This window comes from Anopheles moucheti, chromosome 3, assembly GCF_943734755.1.
Source record: "Anopheles moucheti chromosome 3, idAnoMoucSN_F20_07, whole genome shotgun sequence".
Taxonomy (NCBI): Eukaryota; Metazoa; Arthropoda; class Insecta; order Diptera; family Culicidae; genus Anopheles; species Anopheles moucheti.
Genome location: NC_069141.1, coordinates 47,243,727 through 47,265,962, shown reverse-complemented (window position 1 = coordinate 47,265,962; position 22,236 = coordinate 47,243,727). Strand labels below are relative to the sequence as shown.

General features: G+C 40.1%; 5 protein-coding genes across 5 annotated transcripts in view; 2 read left to right on the top strand and 3 right to left on the bottom strand.

Moving 5' to 3' along the window:
• The first annotated feature begins 403 nt into the window (after positions 1-403).
• Positions 404-3,114, top strand: LOC128302033 (probable arginine--tRNA ligase, cytoplasmic). Its single transcript, XM_053038747.1, has 5 exons — positions 404-622; positions 692-1,023; positions 1,087-2,149; positions 2,218-2,524; positions 2,598-3,114. The coding sequence occupies exons 1-5, from the start codon at positions 443-445 to the stop codon at positions 2,705-2,707; spliced, it is 1,992 nt and encodes a 663-aa protein (XP_052894707.1). The 5' UTR covers positions 404-442; the 3' UTR covers positions 2,708-3,114.
• Positions 3,115-3,474: 360 nt separating this feature from the next.
• Positions 3,475-4,172, top strand: LOC128303670 (39S ribosomal protein L18, mitochondrial). Its single transcript, XM_053040713.1, has 2 exons — positions 3,475-3,655; positions 3,722-4,172. Exons 1-2 carry the CDS (start codon positions 3,486-3,488, stop codon positions 4,068-4,070), a joined length of 519 nt encoding a protein of 172 aa, XP_052896673.1. The 5' UTR covers positions 3,475-3,485; the 3' UTR covers positions 4,071-4,172.
• On the bottom strand, positions 4,064-4,502 carry LOC128303671 (cytochrome b-c1 complex subunit 9). The gene is made up of 2 exons (XM_053040714.1): positions 4,290-4,502; positions 4,064-4,200 (listed from the first exon to the last, which is right to left on the bottom strand). Exons 1-2 carry the CDS (start codon positions 4,419-4,421, stop codon positions 4,162-4,164), a joined length of 171 nt encoding a protein of 56 aa, XP_052896674.1. The 5' UTR covers positions 4,422-4,502; the 3' UTR covers positions 4,064-4,161.
• A 570-nt stretch (positions 4,503-5,072) lies between these two features.
• LOC128303965 (ATP-dependent RNA helicase abstrakt) lies at positions 5,073-6,917 on the bottom strand. Its single transcript, XM_053041074.1, has one exon. It carries the CDS (start codon positions 6,915-6,917, stop codon positions 5,073-5,075), a length of 1,845 nt encoding a protein of 614 aa, XP_052897034.1.
• An 8,497-nt stretch (positions 6,918-15,414) lies between these two features.
• LOC128302031 (sodium channel protein para) overlaps positions 15,415-22,236 on the bottom strand; it is a 45,578-nt gene continuing 38,756 nt past the window's right edge. The window contains exon 34 of the mRNA XM_053038744.1: positions 15,415-22,199. Coding sequence (XP_052894704.1) covers positions 21,183-22,199 — 1,017 coding nt within the window. The 3' untranslated portion in view covers positions 15,415-21,182. The remainder of the gene's footprint in view (positions 22,200-22,236) is intronic.

Below are 22,236 nucleotides of genomic sequence, written 5' to 3'. Positions count from 1 at the left end.
TAAGCGGTTGCTTTCACTGACCACGTGTTGAATTTCAACCTTCTTTCTCTGGGAGAACATTTAGAGGTCTTGGCAGTAGTAACATTTAGCACCATTTTCCACTGGAAATGGAACAACACTGGAAATCCTTGCAACACTTCATTTCATGCACGCACACACATACACATCCAGCACCATTCTTCACAACAGACCAAGTCTCAGAAAAGCAGCAACTCAGGAAGAAGCAGTGCAATGTACGAAAGAGATGGAATGATACCTTATTGAGAGCCGTTCAGTTGATGTGTTGTGTCGATGTGAAACGCAGAGAAACTGGGAGTTGCAGGGTGAAAATTGCTCCTTGGGTAAGCGGTTTGCACGTTTTGCGGACGTCGCACATAAACACAGTCTGAGGGTTACAAGTGCTACAAAGTTACAGTTTTGCAAAGCATCTTTCACTACCAGAATGTCTGATTTCGATAATGCTACCAAGTGTATCAGGAATATGGAAAAAGAAATTCATCTCCTGCAATCTGAAATAAAAAATACCCGAAATGGTGAAGCGCTGGAAGAGGATAGCGTGGAGCTTAAAGCGCTGATGCAAGAAAACACAAGATTAAAACACCGCTTGGAGATTCTGCAATCGGTAGGTATTAGAATAGAGCCAACATTGAACATCTTTTGTAATGAATAAACTTTACCTCATTCATTTCAGGCTATTGCCAAAGAAGGCGGATCCAACGAATGTACCTCTGTACCAAACGAATCTATTTTAGGTGAACTTCAACGAATTTTCTCCGAAGCAATTCGTAAGGCTTTTTCCGGCATACCGGTAGCGGCCGTGGTGACTATTTCCACATCGCCAAAGTTTGGTGATTATCAGTGCAATAGCGCAATGCAGATTGCTCAGCTACTGAAGCAACAATCGGTTAAAACGTCACCTCGCGAAGTTGCCCAAAAGCTTATTGATGTAGTGCAAACTCCAATTGCTTGCGTTGAAAAGTTTGAAATAGCCGGAGCGGGATATGTGAACATTTTTCTTTCTAGGTATAGTTCCGCCTGGTCACAACATTTCACACCTTACTAAATCAATCGTTCAACTCTGGACAGGTCATATGGAGAGCAACGTATAATGAGCATCTTAAAGGAAGGAATTAATGCACCGAAAATGGACAAAAAACGTGTAGTAGTGGACTTCTCGTCGCCCAATGTAGCCAAGGAAATGCATGTGGGCCATTTGCGCTCGACCATTATTGGTGATTCGATTTGTCGTTTTCTGGAGTTTGTTGGCCATGATGTGCTTCGCATAAACCACATAGGCGACTGGGGGACACAGTTTGGCATGTTAATTGCTCATCTGCAGGATCGTTTTCCAAACTTTCAAACCGTCTCACCGCCTATAAGTGATTTGCAAGCATTTTACAAGGAGTCCAAGATTCGGTTTGATAGTGACGAGACATTTAAAAAGCGTGCTTATGAGTGTGTAGTCAAACTCCAAAGTGGAGAGGCTAGCTACTTAAAAGCATGGAACCTAATATGCGATGTATCACGTAAAGAGTTCCAAACCATCTACAACCGGCTGGATGTAAAGCTGATCGAGCGTGGCGAATCGTTCTATCAAAGTCGAATGAAGAAAGTCGTGGAGGAACTAAAGCAAAGCGGTTTTCTCGAAGAAGACGAAGGTCGCCTTATTATGTGGGGCGAAGACCATGCCGGAATTCCGTTAACTATCGTAAAATCGGATGGTGGATTTACGTACGACACTTCCGACATGGCAGCCATCAAACAACGATTACACGAGGAAAAAGCAGACTGGCTCATTTATGTAACCGATGCGGGCCAGGCCACTCACTTCCAGATCATCTTTTCCTGTGCAAAACGGGCTAAAATTCTGGACGAGAGCAAACATCGTGTTGACCACGTTGGCTTTGGTGTTGTGCTTGGCGAAGATGGCAAAAAATTCAAGACCCGGTCTGGCGATACGGTAAAGCTGGCAGAGCTACTCGATGAGGGATTGAAACGGGCAATGGATAAACTGGTGCAAAAAGAACGTAACTTAGCACTCACGCATGACGAGTTGGTTGCCGCACAACAATCGGTTGCGTACGGATGCATCAAATACGCGGATCTATCCCACAACCGTAACAACGAATATGTGTTTTCCTTTGACAAGGTAAAATATGGTTGTGAATTGTTATGAATGATTTTTTTTTGTACAATGCAATTTGTTTTCTCTTACAGATGTTGGAAGATAAAGGTAATACCGCCGTCTACTTACTGTATGCCTACACTCGCATTCGCTCGATTGCCCGAAATTGTGGAGGAGACTTTGCTAACAATATACAAAAGGTGATCGAAAGCACGAAGATCAACCTGGAGCACGAGAAGGAATGGAAGCTTGCCAAGGTGTTGCTCCGTTTCACCGATGTCGTTTTAGTTATCACGAAGAATCTTTCGTTGCATTATCTGTGCGAGTTTGTGTATGAAGTTTGCACCACGTTTAGCGAGTTTTACGATAATTGCTACTGTATTGAAAAGAATAAGCAAGGTAAGATGTTAATGTATTACCAAGCAGAATTCGATGAGTGTGCTGATGGTATTTATTGGTCTGTATTTTGCAGGTGAAATCATCAAGGTTCATGCATCTAGGATTCTGCTGTGCGAGGCCACATCAAGGGTGCTAGGAAAATGTTTCGATATTCTTGGTCTAAAACCGGTGCATAAAATCTAATAATGCAACTATTCTAATCGATACGCTGCATCATGCCACACACTGTTAGCCGAAATTGTGTGCGGCATTGAATTGATTGAATAAAGAAGTTATTTAAGTAACTGGTAGGTTCTACCATGTTTCGTTCCAATCAAACGTGAAAAAGATTTGCCTAATCTAAGCCTTTGCATCTAAATGTCATTGACTAAATGTAAATGTAATTTGACTTTTTAATTTAGTAGTCTAATAGTGGCAGATTGCGAACAAATCAGCTCCAGATAATAAATAAAAATGATTCCTTACTGGTTTGAAATCAACAAATTAAGATTGAATGAAAAAATAGATAGTGCGTCCGGTGGCATGATGGCGACGACGCCGGTCTTCTCACGAACGGATCGGACCAAAATTCCGTCCGGACCAATCCTTCATAGCAATTGACTATCCAGCTACGTGGTAAAAGAAGTCTAGTAAGCTAGAAATGACAGACTTCACTTAGTAAGTCGTTACGCCAAGAAGAGAGGGATAATAAATTAGTTAATGTGTAGATTTTTAAAATTTTATTTTTTTTTCAAATTTTCTATTGTGTATTTTGAATGGTTAACACAAATACGAAACATATGTGAACTAAAGTAGGGAAATTGAAACGAAATAAAAAAATCAACAACCGAAGCGATCGCGAATACAACGGCCGCCAGTGAAATCAAACCAGAAGAACTGAAGAAATCAACCTCTCTTTTAAGGCAGTGTTCATTCGATGACGCATTTATGTCATTCGGTGTAATCATAACCCGAAAGCACCATGGCGGCAAGCGCGAAGCAAATTCTTTCCAAAATTCGCCAAACAAATAAAATTACCGAAGGAACGCTTTACGTTGTGAACAGAAACCCTAGAAATCTCGAACGTTTGCGACTAGCATACAAAACAGACGGCTATCATCTAGAAAGACCCGTCCGAAACTTTTGGCACAGGTATGTTTGGATTGCATTTCGATTGAACAATGATGCACTACTAAATTGATGATCAATGTTTTTTAGGTTGGAATTGAATGCGAGCAACAAATATGTTACCGCTAAATTGGTTCACTTTGAAAACGGTACCGTCGTCGAATGTAGCACCACAGAATGGGCTTTAAAGCGTCACCTTTACAAAGGGAATGACTTTACAGCGTACAGCACGCTGGGAAAGGCGTTCGCCTCCCGCTGTTTAGATGCTGGACTAACCGAAATGCGATGTGATCTAAAAGCGACTGCTAGTGTGAAGGTAGACGCATTTCTTCGTGCCGTAGAAGAGAGCGGAATTCGGTTACAAGAACCGGAGCGTATTCGTCCAACTTACTCGTGGGACATGGAACGACCAGAAAAGCCATGGGAAGTTACAGAGTAACACAACACAGAATTACATGGTGGTTTAGTGAGCTACGGTTTATTACATCAATAAACGAGAAGCTGTTTCATATCAATTTAGTTTGCTATCCTTACTGCTCGTACTTGTGCTTGATGTCTTTCCACAGTTTCTGCGAAGCAAAAACAAAAATGTATCAGTATACATTACATAATAAACAGTCGCCCTCGTTGCAAACGAAGCGCTGCGCTGAGCACTTACCCCTTTGTTATGGGATTCGAACACCACATCGGTAATCATATCGAAGCCACGCTCGAAGAAAAATACACATCCCGCAATACCAACCAAGTAGGTGGACGTGCGTTTCAGCAGCACATTGTTTAGCAGCTTCATTTTGATGCGAATGGACGACCGCAGGAATTTCCTTTTGCTCTTGCAATCACAACACGGGCGAAGAAAATTACAAATGTCAACTTGGACCAACATGAAGCCACGGTCGCAGCCTGTCAGCAGCAAAATATTTGACGTTATGGTCTGAAATTCGAGCTTCGTATATTTTTCGAACAACTGGCACTATTTTTAAAACAGCTGTTTATCAACCGAGATTAGTCGAAGAGGTATGAAAAAATTGTTGAAGATTCGTATTGTTTTTCCTTAAAAAAAATCTTTCATTACAGAAACATAGCAAACACATGCTTTGGTTAGAGTCTTTTACCAATATAATTTCAATAACTAACGCTTTTTTTTCGTTGAATAAAAATTAAACTAGGAAACTAGGAATTTAGTGCAGAAGTATTTGCTGTTGCAAAACTAGATCTACCAATAATTTTTTCCCCTTATAATTATTTGTATTATTTACCCTAATAATTGTAAGTTTTACCTGTTCTTATACAAGTATGAATAGAAAAGAAAATTTCTTTTCAAATGTTAAGCATTATAAAGAATCATTGCCATCTAAACTTGATAAATCATCAGTTATATTTATTATACATGACTTAATAAAGGTTGCTTACATACTAATACCAACACTGCTATTAATATGCCCTAATAATCAGCCGCCGTATTCGACAAATAATCTCTACGACCAATGTTAGAAGCTTGCTTGCTTTGTACAGCTTCAAGCTTTGGACACTCGGTGATACGATGACCTAAACCACCACAGTAACTGCAACCATCGCCCAGATCGGCATACTTCTCTGTCTCTGAGCAAAGTTCACCCAAGAATGGAGGAACTTTTTGTTTTGCCTCGATCAAAAGATGTTTTAAATCTAGCAGCACAAACTGCTCCGTCGCCTTGTTGATAAACGTTGTCGCTAAACCTTTCGAACCGGATCTTCCGGTACGACCGATTCGATGAACGTAGTTCTCGATATCGTCCGGCATGTCATAATTAATTACATGTTGTACGTCTGGAAAATCCAACCCTTTGGACGCGACGTCAGTAGCGACCAGGACGTCTTTTTCTTGGTTTCTAAACGATTCGACCGAACGATAGCGTTCTTCTTGGTCCTTCCCACCATGGATCGCCACAGCTTCCACGCCCTTCAGCAGCAAATATTCATGAATCGCATCAACGTCCTGCTTTTTTTCAGCGAATATTAGCACCGGTGGCGGTGTTTTCTGCAGACACTCCAATAGGTACACCACCTTTGCCTCTTGTTTCACATATTCTACATCCTGTGTGACATTCATAGAAGCTGCACCTGCTCGGCCGACGTTTATGGTGACGGGTTTTACAAGAGCAGATTTGGCAAAGTTTTGGATCTTTTTAGGCATAGTAGCAGAAAACAGTAAAGTCTGACGTTGCCCCTTGAAGTAGGAAAATATTGTACGAACGTCTTCCTCAAAGCCCATGTCAATCATTCGATCAGCTTCATCCATGCACAAGTAACGGCAGACGTCGAGATTAACCAATTTTTTATCCAGCATATCCATCAGGCGACCTGGTGTAGCTACCATGATATGTGCACCTTGCTGAATAATCGCGATGGCATCGTTCACCGGAACTCCTCCAATTGCTAGTACGGTACGGATTTCCGGCATACCAGCTTCCTGTAGATGTCGGCAATAATATTGGATGATATCGTGCGTCTGTTTCGCCAACTCCCGCGATGGACAAATGATTAATCCATAAGGCCCTTCTCGTTTTATGAACGGTAGCCGTAACTCCTGCTCCAAGCAGAACATAATTATCGGCAAAACAAACACCAGCGTTTTCCCGGAACCGGTAAAAGCTATTCCGATCAAGTCCCGTCCTGCTAACACAGCCGGTATGCCTTGTACCTGAATCGGAGAAGGTTTTTTGATGTTTCGCTTCGATAATGCTGCCAGCACTGCTTTAGGAAGCTTCATTTCACGAAAAGTAAGTAGCGGTGGTGGTACGTTGTCTCCCTCCGTTAATATGCGAAGCTTTTCGCGAATCTTTTCATGGCGTGAATCGGGCTTGGCTAAAATGTATCTTGGTGGTGTCCAGCTGGTTTTAATGGGATCTTCGTATTGTATGCCTTTTGCCAACTCAGCGACACCCATGAGCGCTTTCTTTTCGGCAACACTTTCAAGAATTTTCTCCTCCTCCTTGAGCTGCTTCTCAACAGCGCTAATCTTTTTAGCCTCAGCTATCTTCTTAAGCTCAGTGTGCTGATCTAACAGGCTAATGTTGAATTTTCTGCCCCATGATTCCTCCGTGCTTTCCTCTTCGTGTTCATTTTCGCTGGACGATTTTCCTACTGCAGACGCTTCTGCAGTTAGTTGAACGATGCGACCCATTTTGAGCAGCTGCTGCTTCTTTCTTTCCCTCACCGGTACGTAAGGGACGTATTTATCGTGTTCTTCCTCATCGTCACTTTTTTCAGAATCCCTCCTATATCTTTTAATGGAAGGTGCCGACATTTTGCTAAAATCACGAAAGAATTAGAGTGAAAAATTGGAAAGAACAAGCGTTTGAAATGGCTTCGATGGATCTTTTCTACTGTTTACAAATTTGTACACCGCGTATCGATCAAAATAAACCAGCAAACTAGATTGTGTGTATGCTGCCTATTTCAACGATTGAGTTGAAGTTTCTTTCCCAAGCAGCAATTTCATTCCGCGCATTCCAATTTTACTTTTGTCCTGACGAAATTTTTCTTCTACGTAGTTTACAGTTGAAAGGTTAACATATGGGCGGTCTGGTTTGGTACCTCTCAACGTTCTACTAAACCATTCACCGGCATTTGCTACTAGGAATTTTCTTCAAGCGGCTGCTGGCAACAGACAGCAATAGTGTTTTGATGTACCGCTTGTGATGCGAGTGCGAGAAAGTGATATTTTGTATTGCAAAGTAAAAACAAATTCAGTGAGTGCACGTGCATGTTAATGTTATTGAAAGGACAGTGATATGTACCAATTTTAGATGAAAGGGCAAAACAAGCAGGAAAAGATTGAAAAGACAGTTAAGCTTTAGATCCAATAATACATCGGAAACTAAGCATTCGAAAATCGCATAATACGTATACTTATTCCTACGACGAGCGTTACACAAGCAAGCAATTGTTGCCCAGTACGAGATCAGCTGTATTGGTACCAGCGGTATTTGTTTCCTGGCCGGTATTATTAGTAAGTTAAGCATTAGCTTCGGAACAGCAAAGACGTAGTGTCTTAGTGGTGTTGTACGTTCAGGCGATACTCGATTCTAAATACATCAACAGAGGTTGGGATAATCGCAGGAAACCCCTAGTCCTCAGACGTCGGGAGTGTGCATGTAGATTAGAGAAGAGCGCTCCGGGCCGGAATCATGATTCCGATCCTATCCGATGGAGTACTGAGTCCGATCCTATCCATATAAATGAGTCCGATGCGATTCATAAAAATGATTCCGATAGAGTCTGAGTGATCTGGCATCATTCAGTATGCTTACAAGAATAGTTCGGGCAATGTTTTTTTTTAGTGAGAATGATTCCGATCAGAGTTATAATTAGTTAAAAAGGGATTATAATTCATGGAAAACTTGTGAAAACGACAAGAAAACCAATGAAAAACTTTTAAAAACCATTGATACTACTGGACTATTGTTAAACCAACAAGAAAAACTGAAGAACATCTGACTTAGAAAGACTAGTCATAGAAAGTTAATTTAAATATAATTTGTTACATAAACCTCGAAGAAAACTGCTGGATCTCACATACTGCTAAAACTGCCTATGAAAGCATACTTAACAATACATAAACGTTAATTAACACAAGAAAAAATGGCTGAAAAATAGCATCGGGAGAAAGACAAGTTTTTAAGAATTACATGGAAACTTTGGCCACTTAAAAATAACTTATAAATGTTCTCCTAAATCCTCGCAAAACCCGTTTAATTAACATATAAAACATAAACATATAAACACAATAACTGTCACGACGGCACAACGCCGCAAAGAAACGCACACATGATAGATCCGGAGATCCGGATCAGCCGAAATTTTCATAGTGATAATAATTCCACTAGGTCCGGCTATTTTGAGTCCGGCTTTTGTATGAGGATGAGGCTGTTTTGAGTTCGGTTTTTTTATGAAGATCCGGAGCAGCCGGAATTTCTATTGTGAGAATGATTCCGTATGAAGGTACGGACTTTTTGCGTCCGGATCATCTCTTTTCGTATGATATTTTGTGGTTCAGTCGGAGCGCCTATAGTGAGAATGTTTCCTATGTGAGATGAACTAGGTGAGACCATACGAAATTTGAGAGCACATGCAGAAAGTAAGGAAGAAGCGAACTTATGGTCCTCCTGTTGCTCTACCTGTAGTGTATATCTTATAGCACACATATGTTAAAACACTCGGTCCCCCTTGTCTGTTTAGCGGGACTGTCGGTAGCATATCCGCCCGCACACGTGCACTCCATACTCGCCGTATGAACAGTTGACGTTCATGACGTGTGTGTACTGTGGCTAGTGATGGAGAACGCTATGAATTTCTCCCTCTAGATACTATTAATGGAAAGGTCTCTGCTGCTACAGCCTGTGGCAAATTTACCGCAAGGCCGCATAGGCCTGTGCCGATATTGCTCGATGCAAGACTGACCTTCAATCTGCACACTGACGATGTTATTGCCAAAGGTAATCAACTTCTACACCTCATCATTCAGACTACCAAAAAATTTCGAGACACTGTGTTCATCAAAACAAATTACTGCAGCATCGTTCAATGCTCGGCTAGAAATACGATGCACGTTGCCGGCTTTTGGGCCTTGAGCCCCTTGCTATTAGGCGACGCAATACTCAGTGCATGTTTACTGTTGGCCTGCTCAACAATGCCATCGATTCGCCGTAGCTATGTTGTCCCGCATTGACATCGATGCATACTCCCGACGTCTCAGCACTACGTTTTTACTCGGGAGACGTCGGGATTTCCTACGTTTATACCAAGTCCAAGAGCTGGTCGATTCGACCCGATGCGTCGAATATTTGCTGAATTCGATGCAATCTCTCATGGCTTTGACTTCTGTATTTCATCGCCTTCGTAACTTCACGGATTTGTTCTCAATGAACAATTTGACCACGCCTTTACATTTTTTACTCGGATCTCTCGTTCTGGCCTACATGCAACGTGAGATAAACAAACGAACAAACACGTCCCAGTGAACAATTCGAACACGTCCATCCATTTTTTATTCAGATATCTCCCAACCAGCAATTGGACTCCTTCCATCCATTTTCTATTCGGATCTCTCGTTCTGGCCTACATGCGACGCGAGATAAAAAATCGAACACACACGTGATACACACGCAAAATCACGGTACGCGATCCACGTCCTCCATCGCGCGTATACGGGCATCGCAACGCACCAACACATTCAAAGCGATCGACCGACAACGCGTGTGTCGACAGGTACCTATGTACTGTGCTCGCGTCTGCCGATTTAGAGCCGGTGTTTGTCCTACAGCGTACGCGCCTATGTACTGTGCTCGCGTCTGTCGGGTTCGAGCCGGACTTTATTCAAAGCGTCCAACTGATCAGCGTGTGTGGATTTCTGCATTTAATCGTACTTAAATTATTCTTTATTAATAAACCATCGGTTGTAAAGTATTGGCAACACTTTAACTAAACAATTGGTACACTTTTTTCTAAGATATTTTGAAGGACAAGCGCACAAATTCAATGATCAAAACTAGGTATAATTTGATACATTCCTGGGCATTGCTTTGTGGCGATCGGTAACACAGGGGGGTATTTAATAAAATTAGGAAAAGTTTAAGTGATAGATACATACGTTGTTCTACAAAGTGGTTAAGAATAAGAAATGTAGTTTTTCTATACACATCAGTGGTTTTTTCTATAATTTTCACATATTTTTAAGAATAACTAGAAAAGTAGCAGAGATAGATAAAATTGATGTTCTACAAAAATGTAAAGAATAAAATAATACATCTTTTTATGGTATTTAAAGTTCAAAAACTTATACAAAAAAAATTGTATTTTTGTAAATTGTATTATTTTCATTATTTTTCAATGCAAAAAATATTTCAAAATGCATTAAATTTTATGTTTTATTTAAAAACAGCCAATCGCCAAGCCATTTGAATGTTTTTCAAAATTTTCAATGACAAAAGTCCTTCCCGTTACGCATTGTTTATAAACCATAGGCAACGCACGTGAGCCAAGCCACTCGCGCGACCCTGAAAGATGTACCTATTGCTGTTGCTCGACCGATTCAATCCAATGTTTTCTTTCATTACAGCACTATCGCCACGCAAATAGTATGGGGAAAAAGAGTATCATTCTCTGACAAAGGCTCTCACGAGAGAGCCAGAGAGTGGTGCTAGCTCTGCCACCCCCCTTTTTTTGCCTAGAATAATATTTTTGCCTACGACCCGGCGTAAGTCCAAAACACGCTGCAAAAGCCGCCGGGCGACTAAGCGGGTTGGTTACGCGGGGCGTTATATAACATCCCGGTAAGAGTGTGTGCGTGAAGGTCAATTTCGTCTTCCTATCGGTGGTCTACTCGAATCCGAGTTGACTCAAAACTCAACTACGAGAACAAAAGAAACTCAACCGCCTTGTATGACTGGGCTTCTCCGTATGCTAGAGAGGGTCCCGATGTCACGTAGAATTCGGAGAATTGGTACGCGAATGATAAATAAATTAAAAATGATATTACAACATTCACTAATACACTGTAATCAAACAAGTATATCAGAAAAGACTTTTTAGAATAAATCATCATTTTTTACAAGACACAGATTGATCGACTTTGTCTTTGATTTTGGTTAGAGATCTGGATGGGATTCGAGAGGCGATGTTTGCCCAATGCAAATTGCACTTGGTCTTCTCCGAAGTAATCCTTCGAATGCAACTTCCGCTTCGAAGTCGTTCTTTAAGATTACAATCTATTTGATTCTTGCGAAAGGGATCCGTTTCGCGATGATCGTCCGCCTCCGAAGTACCTCACAAGTCGCACCGTAACATCCGATCATCTGGAGTAACTTTTATTTGTAAATAGCTTAGACAAGATCAAATTTGCAAAATTACCTCCCTTCAGCAAGCGAACGGTGCTTGACCACAACAAGGTTAGGATTCACAGTTTGCTTGTAGTCACCACAAATCCACACTCGATTTTTCGCTGGCGAGTGCAAGTGACGGATTTCACGATGGGCGGAATAGGCTGCCGCCTATAGCCTCGCCGTGTAGGGGGCCTTGAAAAAAGCTATTTAAAAGGTGTATGGATTGTGCCGGGAGAGGATCCAAAAAACGACCTTTTAACTCTCACCGCATGCTAGATGGGGCCCCAAAGTGTATCACAAGGGGTCTCTGAAGAAATTGGTAGGCAACCGACCCCCCCTCATTTTTAATTTCAAATACGCAGAGTGTTTCCGCGAAACTCTAATGATACAAACAATCTTACAAACTTCCGACTTGCCTCTAAAACTTCTACATGAATATTCATTTTAGATAGACTACAAAGTGACCTCTACTTTAATTACTTTTAAAACTTTAAGTCAAAACCCATGTAATAAAATAGAACAGTATAAATAAATATATCATCATGTGCTTTGAATCCCCCCTTTGAATTAAGCCGATCCGAACACTATTTCTAAAGCAGTCAAGTTCTATATTTTATCATTTATTTTATTTGTACAAACTTCAACAATTTTTTTCTTTTACAATAATCATAATGAATAATAAATCTATAATCTTTTTGTTTGTTGTTTCATCGCTCATGCATTTGCATCGTCGTTTTCCATTAGCTGTCATTTGCCTTACTGTTTTTCCCAAAATGTTTGCACATTTATGATTTGTGTGGTAGTACATATTGTTCAGTGTTTTTTTGTTGTTGTGTTCTCTGTGTACGGGGTTGTTTGGTTTTGTGTATATGTTTGTTTTTTAATTGTTAGATTTAGCAAATATTGCCCTTAGCTCTGATTACTATCCTAGCTATGACCATTGAAAAAAGGGCAAATTTATTCAGCATGTTTTAGGATCGACAATGAACGGTAACGTAATTTGTGTCCTATTAATACGAAGTCCAATTGCCAGCGTAGACCAGTAGACCAATGAAGCTAAATTTGTCAGAGAAAATGATGGATGTTGGGCGATTGGGCGAATTTGTAATCTGAATGTGTAATAATGTTTCGTAAACAGTTGCTTTGTTGGTCGAGTTTCGATAATATTGTTCTACAATTATAACAGAAACCGAACGAAATGGGGGAATAAAATCAGCATCAGAACGTTGGCATTCGATTGAAAATATTTCCGAAAATATGAACTTAAAGGCTAAACAAGCTGACTTTAATGGCAACAAAACGTAGCCGCACTCAATTTTAATGAGTTTTGGTGAGCTAATTCGCTGAGCACCTATATTTCACATAGAGCTATGAAGTAAGCGATTCGGCGTTAGTTTGGAAGTTTGGGGAATAAACCCACTTTTAAACGGAATTCATTACATTCACAGCAATGGGCGCGATACTGATGTTTGCTTACAAGACCTTCGGCTGTATCGGCCAAATCCTATCGGGAAGACACAGAATTTGACCGCAGAACAGATTCGTGAACATTTTTCACACCAGTTATTCGGGTGCACATGCCTTGCAAGTACCAGCGGCTACTAAAATTATATTTCTAAGAACTTTTCCCAATGTGTAAGAAAAAGGACATTGCTTTTCACTGTGATATGTTTAGAAGTGGGGAATGCGGTATACTTTTAAACATCTCCAGCAAAAGTACAAAGAAAGTATGAACCATTTACGCAACACACCCCTACACCCCGATCGTTAGTAGATCGTTCTTTACTGGCACACATGCAAACACGCACGGACGTTAGTTCGTCGTGTTGCACACAGTTAGTACCCTTGCACCCTGCACTAGATAGTAGAAAAATAGTTCACTATATATTCTGCACCGTTACATCAGCAAGCATAACTGTAAGTTTGGTGATCATTCGAAACCCATTTTTAAGTTGGAACTGTGGCGAAGTCAACCCTTTTCCAATTGGTAACATACATAAACAAAAAAAAAAAACGGAAATGGACAACCGAAAGTGGTCGAAAGCACTGAAATAAAACTTATCAATTCACACACGTGTGTGAAAAAGGCTATTCTATTGCTAGACCTTCTTGCACAAAAGATTTCAATGGGTCGTTACAATGAAAGCAATGTTAGTTACATTGCGAATAGTACCACCAGTGGAGTGGAGTGTTTAGGTAGAACCAAGGTTTAATAGCAACAGCTGGGGAAGTAGCTGTGTATCATATGACTCTTTTCCTATCATCCATTGTAAATATAACTGAATTATGTAAACAAATGTTGCTACCACACGCAATAACGATGTGTTGTCCGAGTGTTGAATTAATTGTTGGACTTGGTCACGTCCGAAATTTGGGGTTTTGCTATATAAATAATGTACTTAAGTGGCGCAGTGTATTTGGTTCTTTTAAAGCGATTCCTAGCGACTGTATGTTTATGTAAGTGTGTATGTGTGTACTCTTGTTGTTGGTTTTACTCTCGTATGCAATAAAATGTACACGTTGATGTATCGGCCGAGCCAAAGCCCATCTTTATCACTGGAAAATAAACAAATTTAGATGCTCTTCGCGAAATATATCTATATATATATTTATATATGTACGGCTCAGTTATAACTGGGAGTTTTCTCTATCTGTTCTCTTGCTTTTAGTTGGTTCCCGGCTGCTACTTGTAAAAGTACTCTGATTCGCATCTGCTAATGTCATTATCGATTTTATCGCTACAGAGAAGACACAAACGAAACGAAAAACAAAACTTCGGTTCGGCTTGCGTTAGGTTGAAATGTTGCATCTTGATGAATTCTATGTTATTTCCATGCTCTTACGGTTGTCATTCTATCGCTTATCGTGTTGCTTGTTAATTTCGTTTTTTGTTTCGATTTTTCTTTTTCATTTCCTCACGTTTCCCATTTGTCCCATTTAGCTTCCGTCATAATGTAGGTTTTTTTATTTGTTCTGTTTTTTTTTTATATCTCAGATTTTCGTCAATACCTTATCCTTTCGCGTGTGTTGCGCCACTATTTACCGGGTTCGTTTGCATTCGATCTGCTAATTTATACAACCACACGGGGGGGTGTCTGTGTTTGCTTCCATCTGCAATAAATGTTCGCTTGAAGTGGCGTTCACTTGTCTCTTTGATTGTACATTATATGGTTTAGATCGAAACTTGGTCGAGTTCGATTGAGTAGATTATCATCTTTGTTAATAACTTCGTCAAATCTGGTTACCCTCTATCAGCAAGCATTGAATTTCAGTAAATGCTTTGAAGCTGTTTAAGCTACCGCAGCATGGTTTAGCATGATCTTCATGAGTGGTGAGGAGGCGGGGGAGGGAGGAGGTGGAGGCGTAAGCCGAAACAATTCCTTCCAGGTGTGTGTACACTACAGCTAGAAAGAATTACGGTTTGCGTTTGCGTATCCACGGACCGTAATGGACGAAGTTATGTTATACCTGGGTCAAGCTCTTAGCCGTGGCGATTGCTTAGCAACTTATGTGGATCGGTTCGTGTTAATACTTGAATAACGAATGTTTGATAAAACTCGGTGAAACTAAACAAAGGAAACCCCTGTGTTTATGTAATCTCGCACAGGGTTTGGGCAAATTTTTGAAGTGGAGCGACCTTCACTCTGCAATTAACAAATTGCGAAAAACAAATACTCATAAGTTCGAAAGTTCGAATGTGCTTAGAAAGAGTTGGGAAACGATGAATGAACGCACTGCAAATGCATAATCCCTAAAGAACGAACAAAACAGTATACTTCTTTGGTTTCCTGGTTTCGTATTGCATTCGTTTGATTCGCTTCCGAACTGTGATGCGCGTTTTAAGTATAGAAAAATAAAATCAATCTTGCACCAGCTAAAGAGACTTCATAGCTTAATACAAATACTTCATGTTTGTCACTCTTGCGCCTTGCTTGCATGCTACGAATCATTTATACAGATTCCTAATATAAGTTTGTTTTTGTTTTGTTTTTTTTTAATATGCTACCACCATCTGTTGTGGATCTAGTGAAATCATGCACGATTTAAAATCTCTTCATCCGTCCACTCCTTCCAGTCCCAGGATAGGAGAGTTACTCTATTCATGGTTGCGATTTAACTTGCTTGAATTAGCTCTATTCGATCTAAGCGATATAGTTGTCCGTACGTTCGATTCAAATCGATTTGGTTTGCGTCGTTTCAAATGTAGTTCATTCGAAACGCGTTCTCAGCATGTGTTCGACTTTTGGGCATTTTTTTGGGTTTTCTTGCACACTTATTTTTGAAAAAGGCACTGAAATTGTTGTTTATTTTTTGGACATGGGAGGAATTGTTCTCCCTCAATACATTATTTCTGTGTGTTTGTGTGTGTGGTTGCATTTTTTGCATTCACCGCTTAGCTTGTTGTATTTATTCCCATTTTTGCGCGCTGCAATGTTTCTTTTTAAATGTTGTTTTTTTTTTTATTATTGCCTTTGGATGCCGTACGTTCTATAGAAGCATGCGCATGCAGCTATGTTCTGTTCTTGCTACACTTAAACCTGAATTATTAAAGGAGAATTAGTACAGTAGCAGCAAAAGCGCGCCTTTTACTGGTGTTGTTTATGTTTGCAGGCGTCTGTCACGTTTTTTTTCTTTTCTTTTCTATTTTTGCTATTCCTATCTTAGAGAGTATAATTCCCCCATTGGTGTAATGGGGAAACATTACTAAACTTTTGTTTTTATTTTTTTGGCGTGGTTCTTTGCTAGCTCGGTTTGCTCTCACACCCATGCTTCACTTACTCAAATGTGTGCATTGCTTAAGTGCGTGAATGTTCCTTTACTTATGCTTTAACATCCGCTTTGTTTGTTTTGGGTGTTTTTTTTTATTTCTTTACTTTTCGTTTGCTGTCATGTGCCATGCCAATTTGAGTTAATTTAACTTCCATTGAGGATTACACACGTTAGCGCAAGTATCCCAATTTGGTTGTTCATTGTGTTTCTATCTATTCTCCCTATTCTATCTGTTCTGTGTATGTACGTTTTATACTGCGTGTATTGTTTCGTATTTCGAGTACTAATGCGCTTGCAAGACGGACACGTGTGGATGAATGCATGTATGACGAAAAAGCACAAACATGTACGCATGTGTGCCGGCACTAGCGCGCTAGCAAATAGACAATTAGCAAATTGGACAGCAAGCGCAACTGGATACGCAAAAAAACATCATTGCACGTCTCTTATCGCGTTATCTATCTAAACTGGCTTGATCTATGTTTCTTCACTCTTTTTAAATATATCTTCACAAGCAATATATGCGTCTTAGTATTGTGGCTGCGTTTTTTGTTTTGCATATTGTTTTTTTATTTTTTCTCTCTACTGCTGTTCCCCGTCTCGTCGTCCTAGTTTTGGTTGTTTTTTTTTGTTTTTTTTTTTAATTTTTTGGTTGTGTGAGATTATCTCCACCGCTTCAAGCGAACATTTTCATTCAACACACGAGATGGGGCTGTTGTATCAACGGCTGTTATTGCAACTTCCTCCCTTAGCGTATCACTGTAAACAACGGTGTACATGGGTGACACAACAAAACGTATGAATCAACCAATCGGAGCAGAAATTTGTAAAGAAAAACAGATCCTCCTCGTTTGCTGATTTACGTCTGTGGTGTAAATGGTGTAATGGAATGGGTAGTGGTAGTACACGAACGAAACAAACACTTTACGATTCGCTCTCTCTCTCTCTCTCTCTCTCTCTCTCTCTCTGTCTCTCTCTCTCTCTCTGTCTCTGTCTCTGTCGCTAATACGAAAGCATCAAATCGTTTTGCCATGTGATTTGCTAGTAGTTTTTAGTGAGATGGATAAAATTATTGTTCCGTGTAACGACGAATTGTGTATATGCCTATTTTTTGTTTGTGTAAGTGTTTTTTTTATGTACGTGGCCGTGCAATAATGCGCACGTTTGTGCGTTTATTTGCATATGTTTCAGTATATGCGATTGATGCCGATGACAGCGGAAACAATTAAAAATGAACGTATGTTTTATGTCTGTTTGTTCTTGTTGTTGTCCATTTCTGCCCTATTACCATACCATTAAATTTGCACGAACTGTAAGAGGTTGATTTTAAATCTTTGGTATATATTTGTTTGTTTTGTTTTTTTGTGACCCATGTTTTGCAGTACCTGTGTTTGGTGGGCGCTCTCATTAAATTTGCTCGATATTTAGAAGTAAAAATAATCGTGCTGGATGAAGTGGCTCCTGGTGCACTCACACCAACCTTCAATTTGTAATGAGCGTTGTGCTACCTATCTACAAGATTTATCCGTTTGCTTTCGGTTTTAAGCCGGGTTCGTTTTCTTTGAACATGCTACGATCAAGCATGAAGTAAAAGCATAATACCGATATCAAAGTATGTTTGTGTGTGGGAGTAAACGAACACATTAAGCTTAGCAGAACGGCTTCAACATCGTAACATTGTCTACCAGGTAGTAATCATAGGTCACAATGTAGTGAGCGTGTGTTGTTTTATGTCTCCTGTTGCGTGTTACTAAGAAAACGTGGCAAACAATAGTAGTTGTAGTATGCCAAAACCCAAAGTGTGCTCTCAATCACATTCGAATGAATCGGTTTCGAACGGAACAAACAGGGAGGAAGCGTTCATAGGTACTGGTAAAGTGAGCGAATGCATGTATGTGGCAGTGATCCATACGCATTGTTTTTTGTTTTGTTTTCGTTTTGTACAAACGTATAAAGATACATGTGAATTTGTCGACTGTTCGTGAGTGGGGAGCGATTTCCAATGTTTAAAACTGGCTTAGGCTATATAGTCAATACATGGATCAGAGATAAACCTCCGCTTTTCTGAACGTATCTTCGCTGCCGAACCTAACCTAATCTTGTTTTCTGATTCATATTTTACATCTGCATTGTGTAGTGGAGAACCGGATTCATTATCAGGCAGATCTTTCTTCTCCCTTTTGCTTCTATGTCGTTCTATGTTTTCTGCACCTAGTTGGAAACGACACCATCAAAAGCATTTGTTATTTTTGTTATGTTTTTTTTTGCATGTTTTAGTTTTTTATTTAATATCACAAAAGCATTCTTATGAAGCAATCGGTAAAAAGGGAACCTATAAAGAAACGTTCGTTTTTAAGATATAGCAATGTTTGCCACGATTTTATACCTTCCTTTTTTTAATGTGTTGGTGCATACGCGCGTGCATAGAGCACTTTTTTACCAAGCTTATCAAATGTTCTGTTGCAGTTAAGTAGCATGTTTAACTCCTCCTCTGCCCTTTAAGTTATTTCCTTTTTTCTGCTTCTTCTCATTCTTCAGAGGTTCTGTGTTCTGAAAATGATTGATATTCAAGCCTTTTTTGATTAGCTTTTACTGTCTATGATGCCTTCTATTCTAGCTTTCTTCTCCTCTCATCCACCCGATCATCACTAGATTTTTTGTGTGTTTGTTTTTGACATTTGCTGTCTTATTCTTTGATACTCGTTAGCGTTTCAGTTGTATGAAGCACTTCCTTAATACTTCGAACCATTTTTTACATAATAAGTTAATAGTCTCCGGTGCAAAACCGACTGAAAGGATTTTAACAAAATGGATTTAGACACACCCCACTTTCGTAATACGCTAAATGTGCAAGAAATTCGCCATCGTTTTGAAACTATAGCTAGTTTTTTTTTATTTCTGGTATGTTCCTTTTTCTTCTTTTCTTTAATTTACCTATTTTTGCATTACTGCCAGCGATCTCTAGCATCTTATATTCAAATGCTGGCAATATTCGTTTATGTTAAAAAGCATTTCTAGTATGTTGAGTGTGTGTATGTGTGTTTGTGTGTGTGTGTTTGTGTAAGTGTGTTTTTCTTTTTTTTGTTTTTGATTATGAATCGGTGATCCTGTGAAATAGTGTTCATTTTGTTTAGTGTATAAGCGTGAGTGTATAGTTTTATTTTCTTATCATTAATTTCAATAAGTTTTTTTTATCGTTATATTTAAAGGCTCGCCCCGACCCCTCGCATTTGATTTTTGTTAGTGTTTGGTTTGTAGCACTTCGATATAAATGATTATGCTTTTTCTGTTAGAACATTTTCCAAGATCATTTATATCTCTCATTCCTCTTTGTTGATGGCTTTTTTGATTTGCACGCAGAAACATATTAGTAATGAAATTGGCCAAGCTTGATTTTGCTTTGCTAGTGGCTGACAGATTTGGTGTGACGTTTTAGTAGAGTAGCATTTCCATGGTTAGTTGTGGATATGCTGATCAATTTCAATATACGCTGTTTGCAGTTTTGTTTTGCTTTGTTCATGTTGCAGTACAACGTAGCAGAGGTTTTACTGATAAATACTGTCAGGATCCATGCATACTTTATGAAATAGTGCTCTTGTGCTAAAGGATATCTTAATCGTCTTTACTTGTGTTCTCATCGAAATGTCATCCGTGTGTATGCCTTGGATTGCTGGCAAATGTTCAAGCATTTTAACCTATGAATACAATACACGCACACACAGGCCTTTCTGCTGCTAACTTTGCACGGGGTTGTATACATCCAGAGCATTTCGTGGCATTCTTACACGTTCAAATGTTGCATTGAAATTTCTTTGATTTGGATTGGTGTTAAACGGATTCGTGTAATTGGTCAAAAAGAAATATACGGTAGAAAGAAAACATCATCATCGTCACTATGGCTTCACGTTGAAGTAACGTCATTGGGGGGGCATCGAATTATTGAAAAAAGAAAACAATAACGATATCAAAATTTGGCGAGAATTGCGATAAAGAACTACAATTACAATCGTTGCTTTTTAGCGCATTCCGCAATCCTTGTTATGCATTTGATTTTTTTAATGATTTGATTGGAATCTAGTTGATTGAATTGATTTAGCAAACGTTATTTCTTGAAATTCGAGTTCATCATATTCGAGTTTTGCATTCTTTTTTTGCATTACACCAAAAAATAAAGGATGAAACATAAACGAGCTTACAAAATTAACTCAATGTGGTACTTATGCCAGTTGCAGATCAACTCATTGTAGTACAGATGTGTTTTAATGAACGCACTTGTATACCTAATCGTAAATCGTTAAATTGAATCGTAAATTACGCAATGCTTTGTACTGTTACTCGATATTAATAATACTTAGTATCCTTGCAATTAAACTAAAAAACAATGTATAACTTATTTAGTAACCAAAAAAGGATTAATTGAAATTATAAAAATTCTCGAGTATGCTATAACGATGACGATATTTTTGTAGGTATGTGTTCGGTTTAAGCTTCTTCCCTGTGATGAATCTTACGGTGCACCCCGTGTAAGATCATATTTGCTTTTCAACACCTCAAGCCTCGTTGATCGACTTTTCCTGCTCATTGGTGCAGTGTGATAGATTTGCTGTGTATTTCTAGTTGGATACGGTCACTGCCTGACTGAATGTGTGCCAGAGTCTTATCAGCACCAGCAAAACAATCTCTTCAGATTTCCTTACGATTATCCTTCTGTTCTGTTTTGTTGGTTGAAGAGTTTGATGTCGCGTCTTTCGATTGACCTGACTATATGTACATGTACATAAGATAGCTTGCGTGTGTGTTTGAGAGAATTTGTCGATGTTAGTTGTGATGTACTTCAATCTTACATTCCATATCAGTTGGAAATATTATTTCTGCCGTGCTTCGGAATCTGAATCCGAGAGAGGGGGGCGAGACCTGGCTCAGACATCCGCCGTTCGCGATGTTATGCTGGGAGATCGTGAGTGTATGACGACGCGGTGACCGTTTTTCGTCACGAATCCGTCACTCTCCACCAGAACGGCCGTCTGGCGGCCTTGAGGATCGCCGTTACTATCCGGTGATTCCTTTGATGATAGACTATGATCCACTACACCTACGTTCGCCTGAGAACCGCCGAGAATTCCTTTACTTTTACCACTACCGGGGGTGCCACCGCCGCCGCCTATACTGCCACCGGCGATTTGGCTACCATTGTCTCCACTACCTACTGCAGCTCCACCGCTACCATCATTATCATTGCCATTGCCACCATCATTACCGTTATCACAGGCATCTATTTCAAGATCATCTCCGGAACCGTCGGTTCCACCGCCGTGACGCTGTTTGTAGCGTTTCCATGCGTGCTGTATCAGACGAGCACAGTACTCCTCGCGTTGTCTCCAGAGCGTAGACGACACTGGTTCGTAACCGACCTCGTCCGGACGCTGCTGTACCTCGCCGAGCTCTGCCGTCTCTTCGATTGGATTTCCTTTCCGAGCGAAAAAGTCTTTCGTGAGTGCGTCCAGGATATCGACACAGAACATCATGTCGCCCCGACATATAGGAATATCCATCGAAATAATTTTATAACGATTCGGTTTGTGTATCTGCAGGGGCGGTTCCAGCACGTCCAGAAAGTCGGACAGTTGGTCGTACCGGACGTATTGTGTACCGTCCGGATCAAACTGCTGCCATATTTCGTAGTACATATCGTAGTCATCGTCCGTTAATCCCTCCTGCACGTCTTCCGTTGCTTGGGAATAGTTTTCGAGAATAACAGCAATGTACATGTTGATGACGATAAGAAAACTTATTACTAGATACGCCAATAGGTACGTGATGCCGATCGTCGATGAACCACAATTTCCCGGGTAACCTTTATCATTGTCCGGCGGCAGACAGTCCTCTTCGTTGATGATACCGTCTAGCACACCATCCCACCCGGCGGAAGTGGACATCTGCAAAGCGGAATGGAGAATGTATAGGGCATGAGGT

Coding starts and splice junctions, on each gene's coding strand:
- LOC128303671 (XM_053040714.1), bottom strand. CDS start 4,421: ATGAAGCTGCTAAACAATGTGCTGCTGAAACGCACGTCCACCTACTTG. Junction 4,201..4,289: donor TCGAATCCCATAACAAAGGG/GTAAGTGCTCAG, acceptor TTTGCTTCGCAG/AAACTGTGGAAAGACATCAA.
- LOC128302033 (XM_053038747.1), top strand. CDS start 443: ATGTCTGATTTCGATAATGCTACCAAGTGTATCAGGAATATGGAAAAA. Junction 623..691: donor GCTTGGAGATTCTGCAATCG/GTAGGTATTAGA, acceptor CATTCATTTCAG/GCTATTGCCAAAGAAGGCGG. Junction 2,150..2,217: donor ATGTGTTTTCCTTTGACAAG/GTAAAATATGGT, acceptor TTTCTCTTACAG/ATGTTGGAAGATAAAGGTAA.
- LOC128303965 (XM_053041074.1), bottom strand. CDS start 6,917: ATGTCGGCACCTTCCATTAAAAGATATAGGAGGGATTCTGAAAAAAGT.
- LOC128303670 (XM_053040713.1), top strand. CDS start 3,486: ATGGCGGCAAGCGCGAAGCAAATTCTTTCCAAAATTCGCCAAACAAAT. Junction 3,656..3,721: donor GTCCGAAACTTTTGGCACAG/GTATGTTTGGAT, acceptor AATGTTTTTTAG/GTTGGAATTGAATGCGAGCA.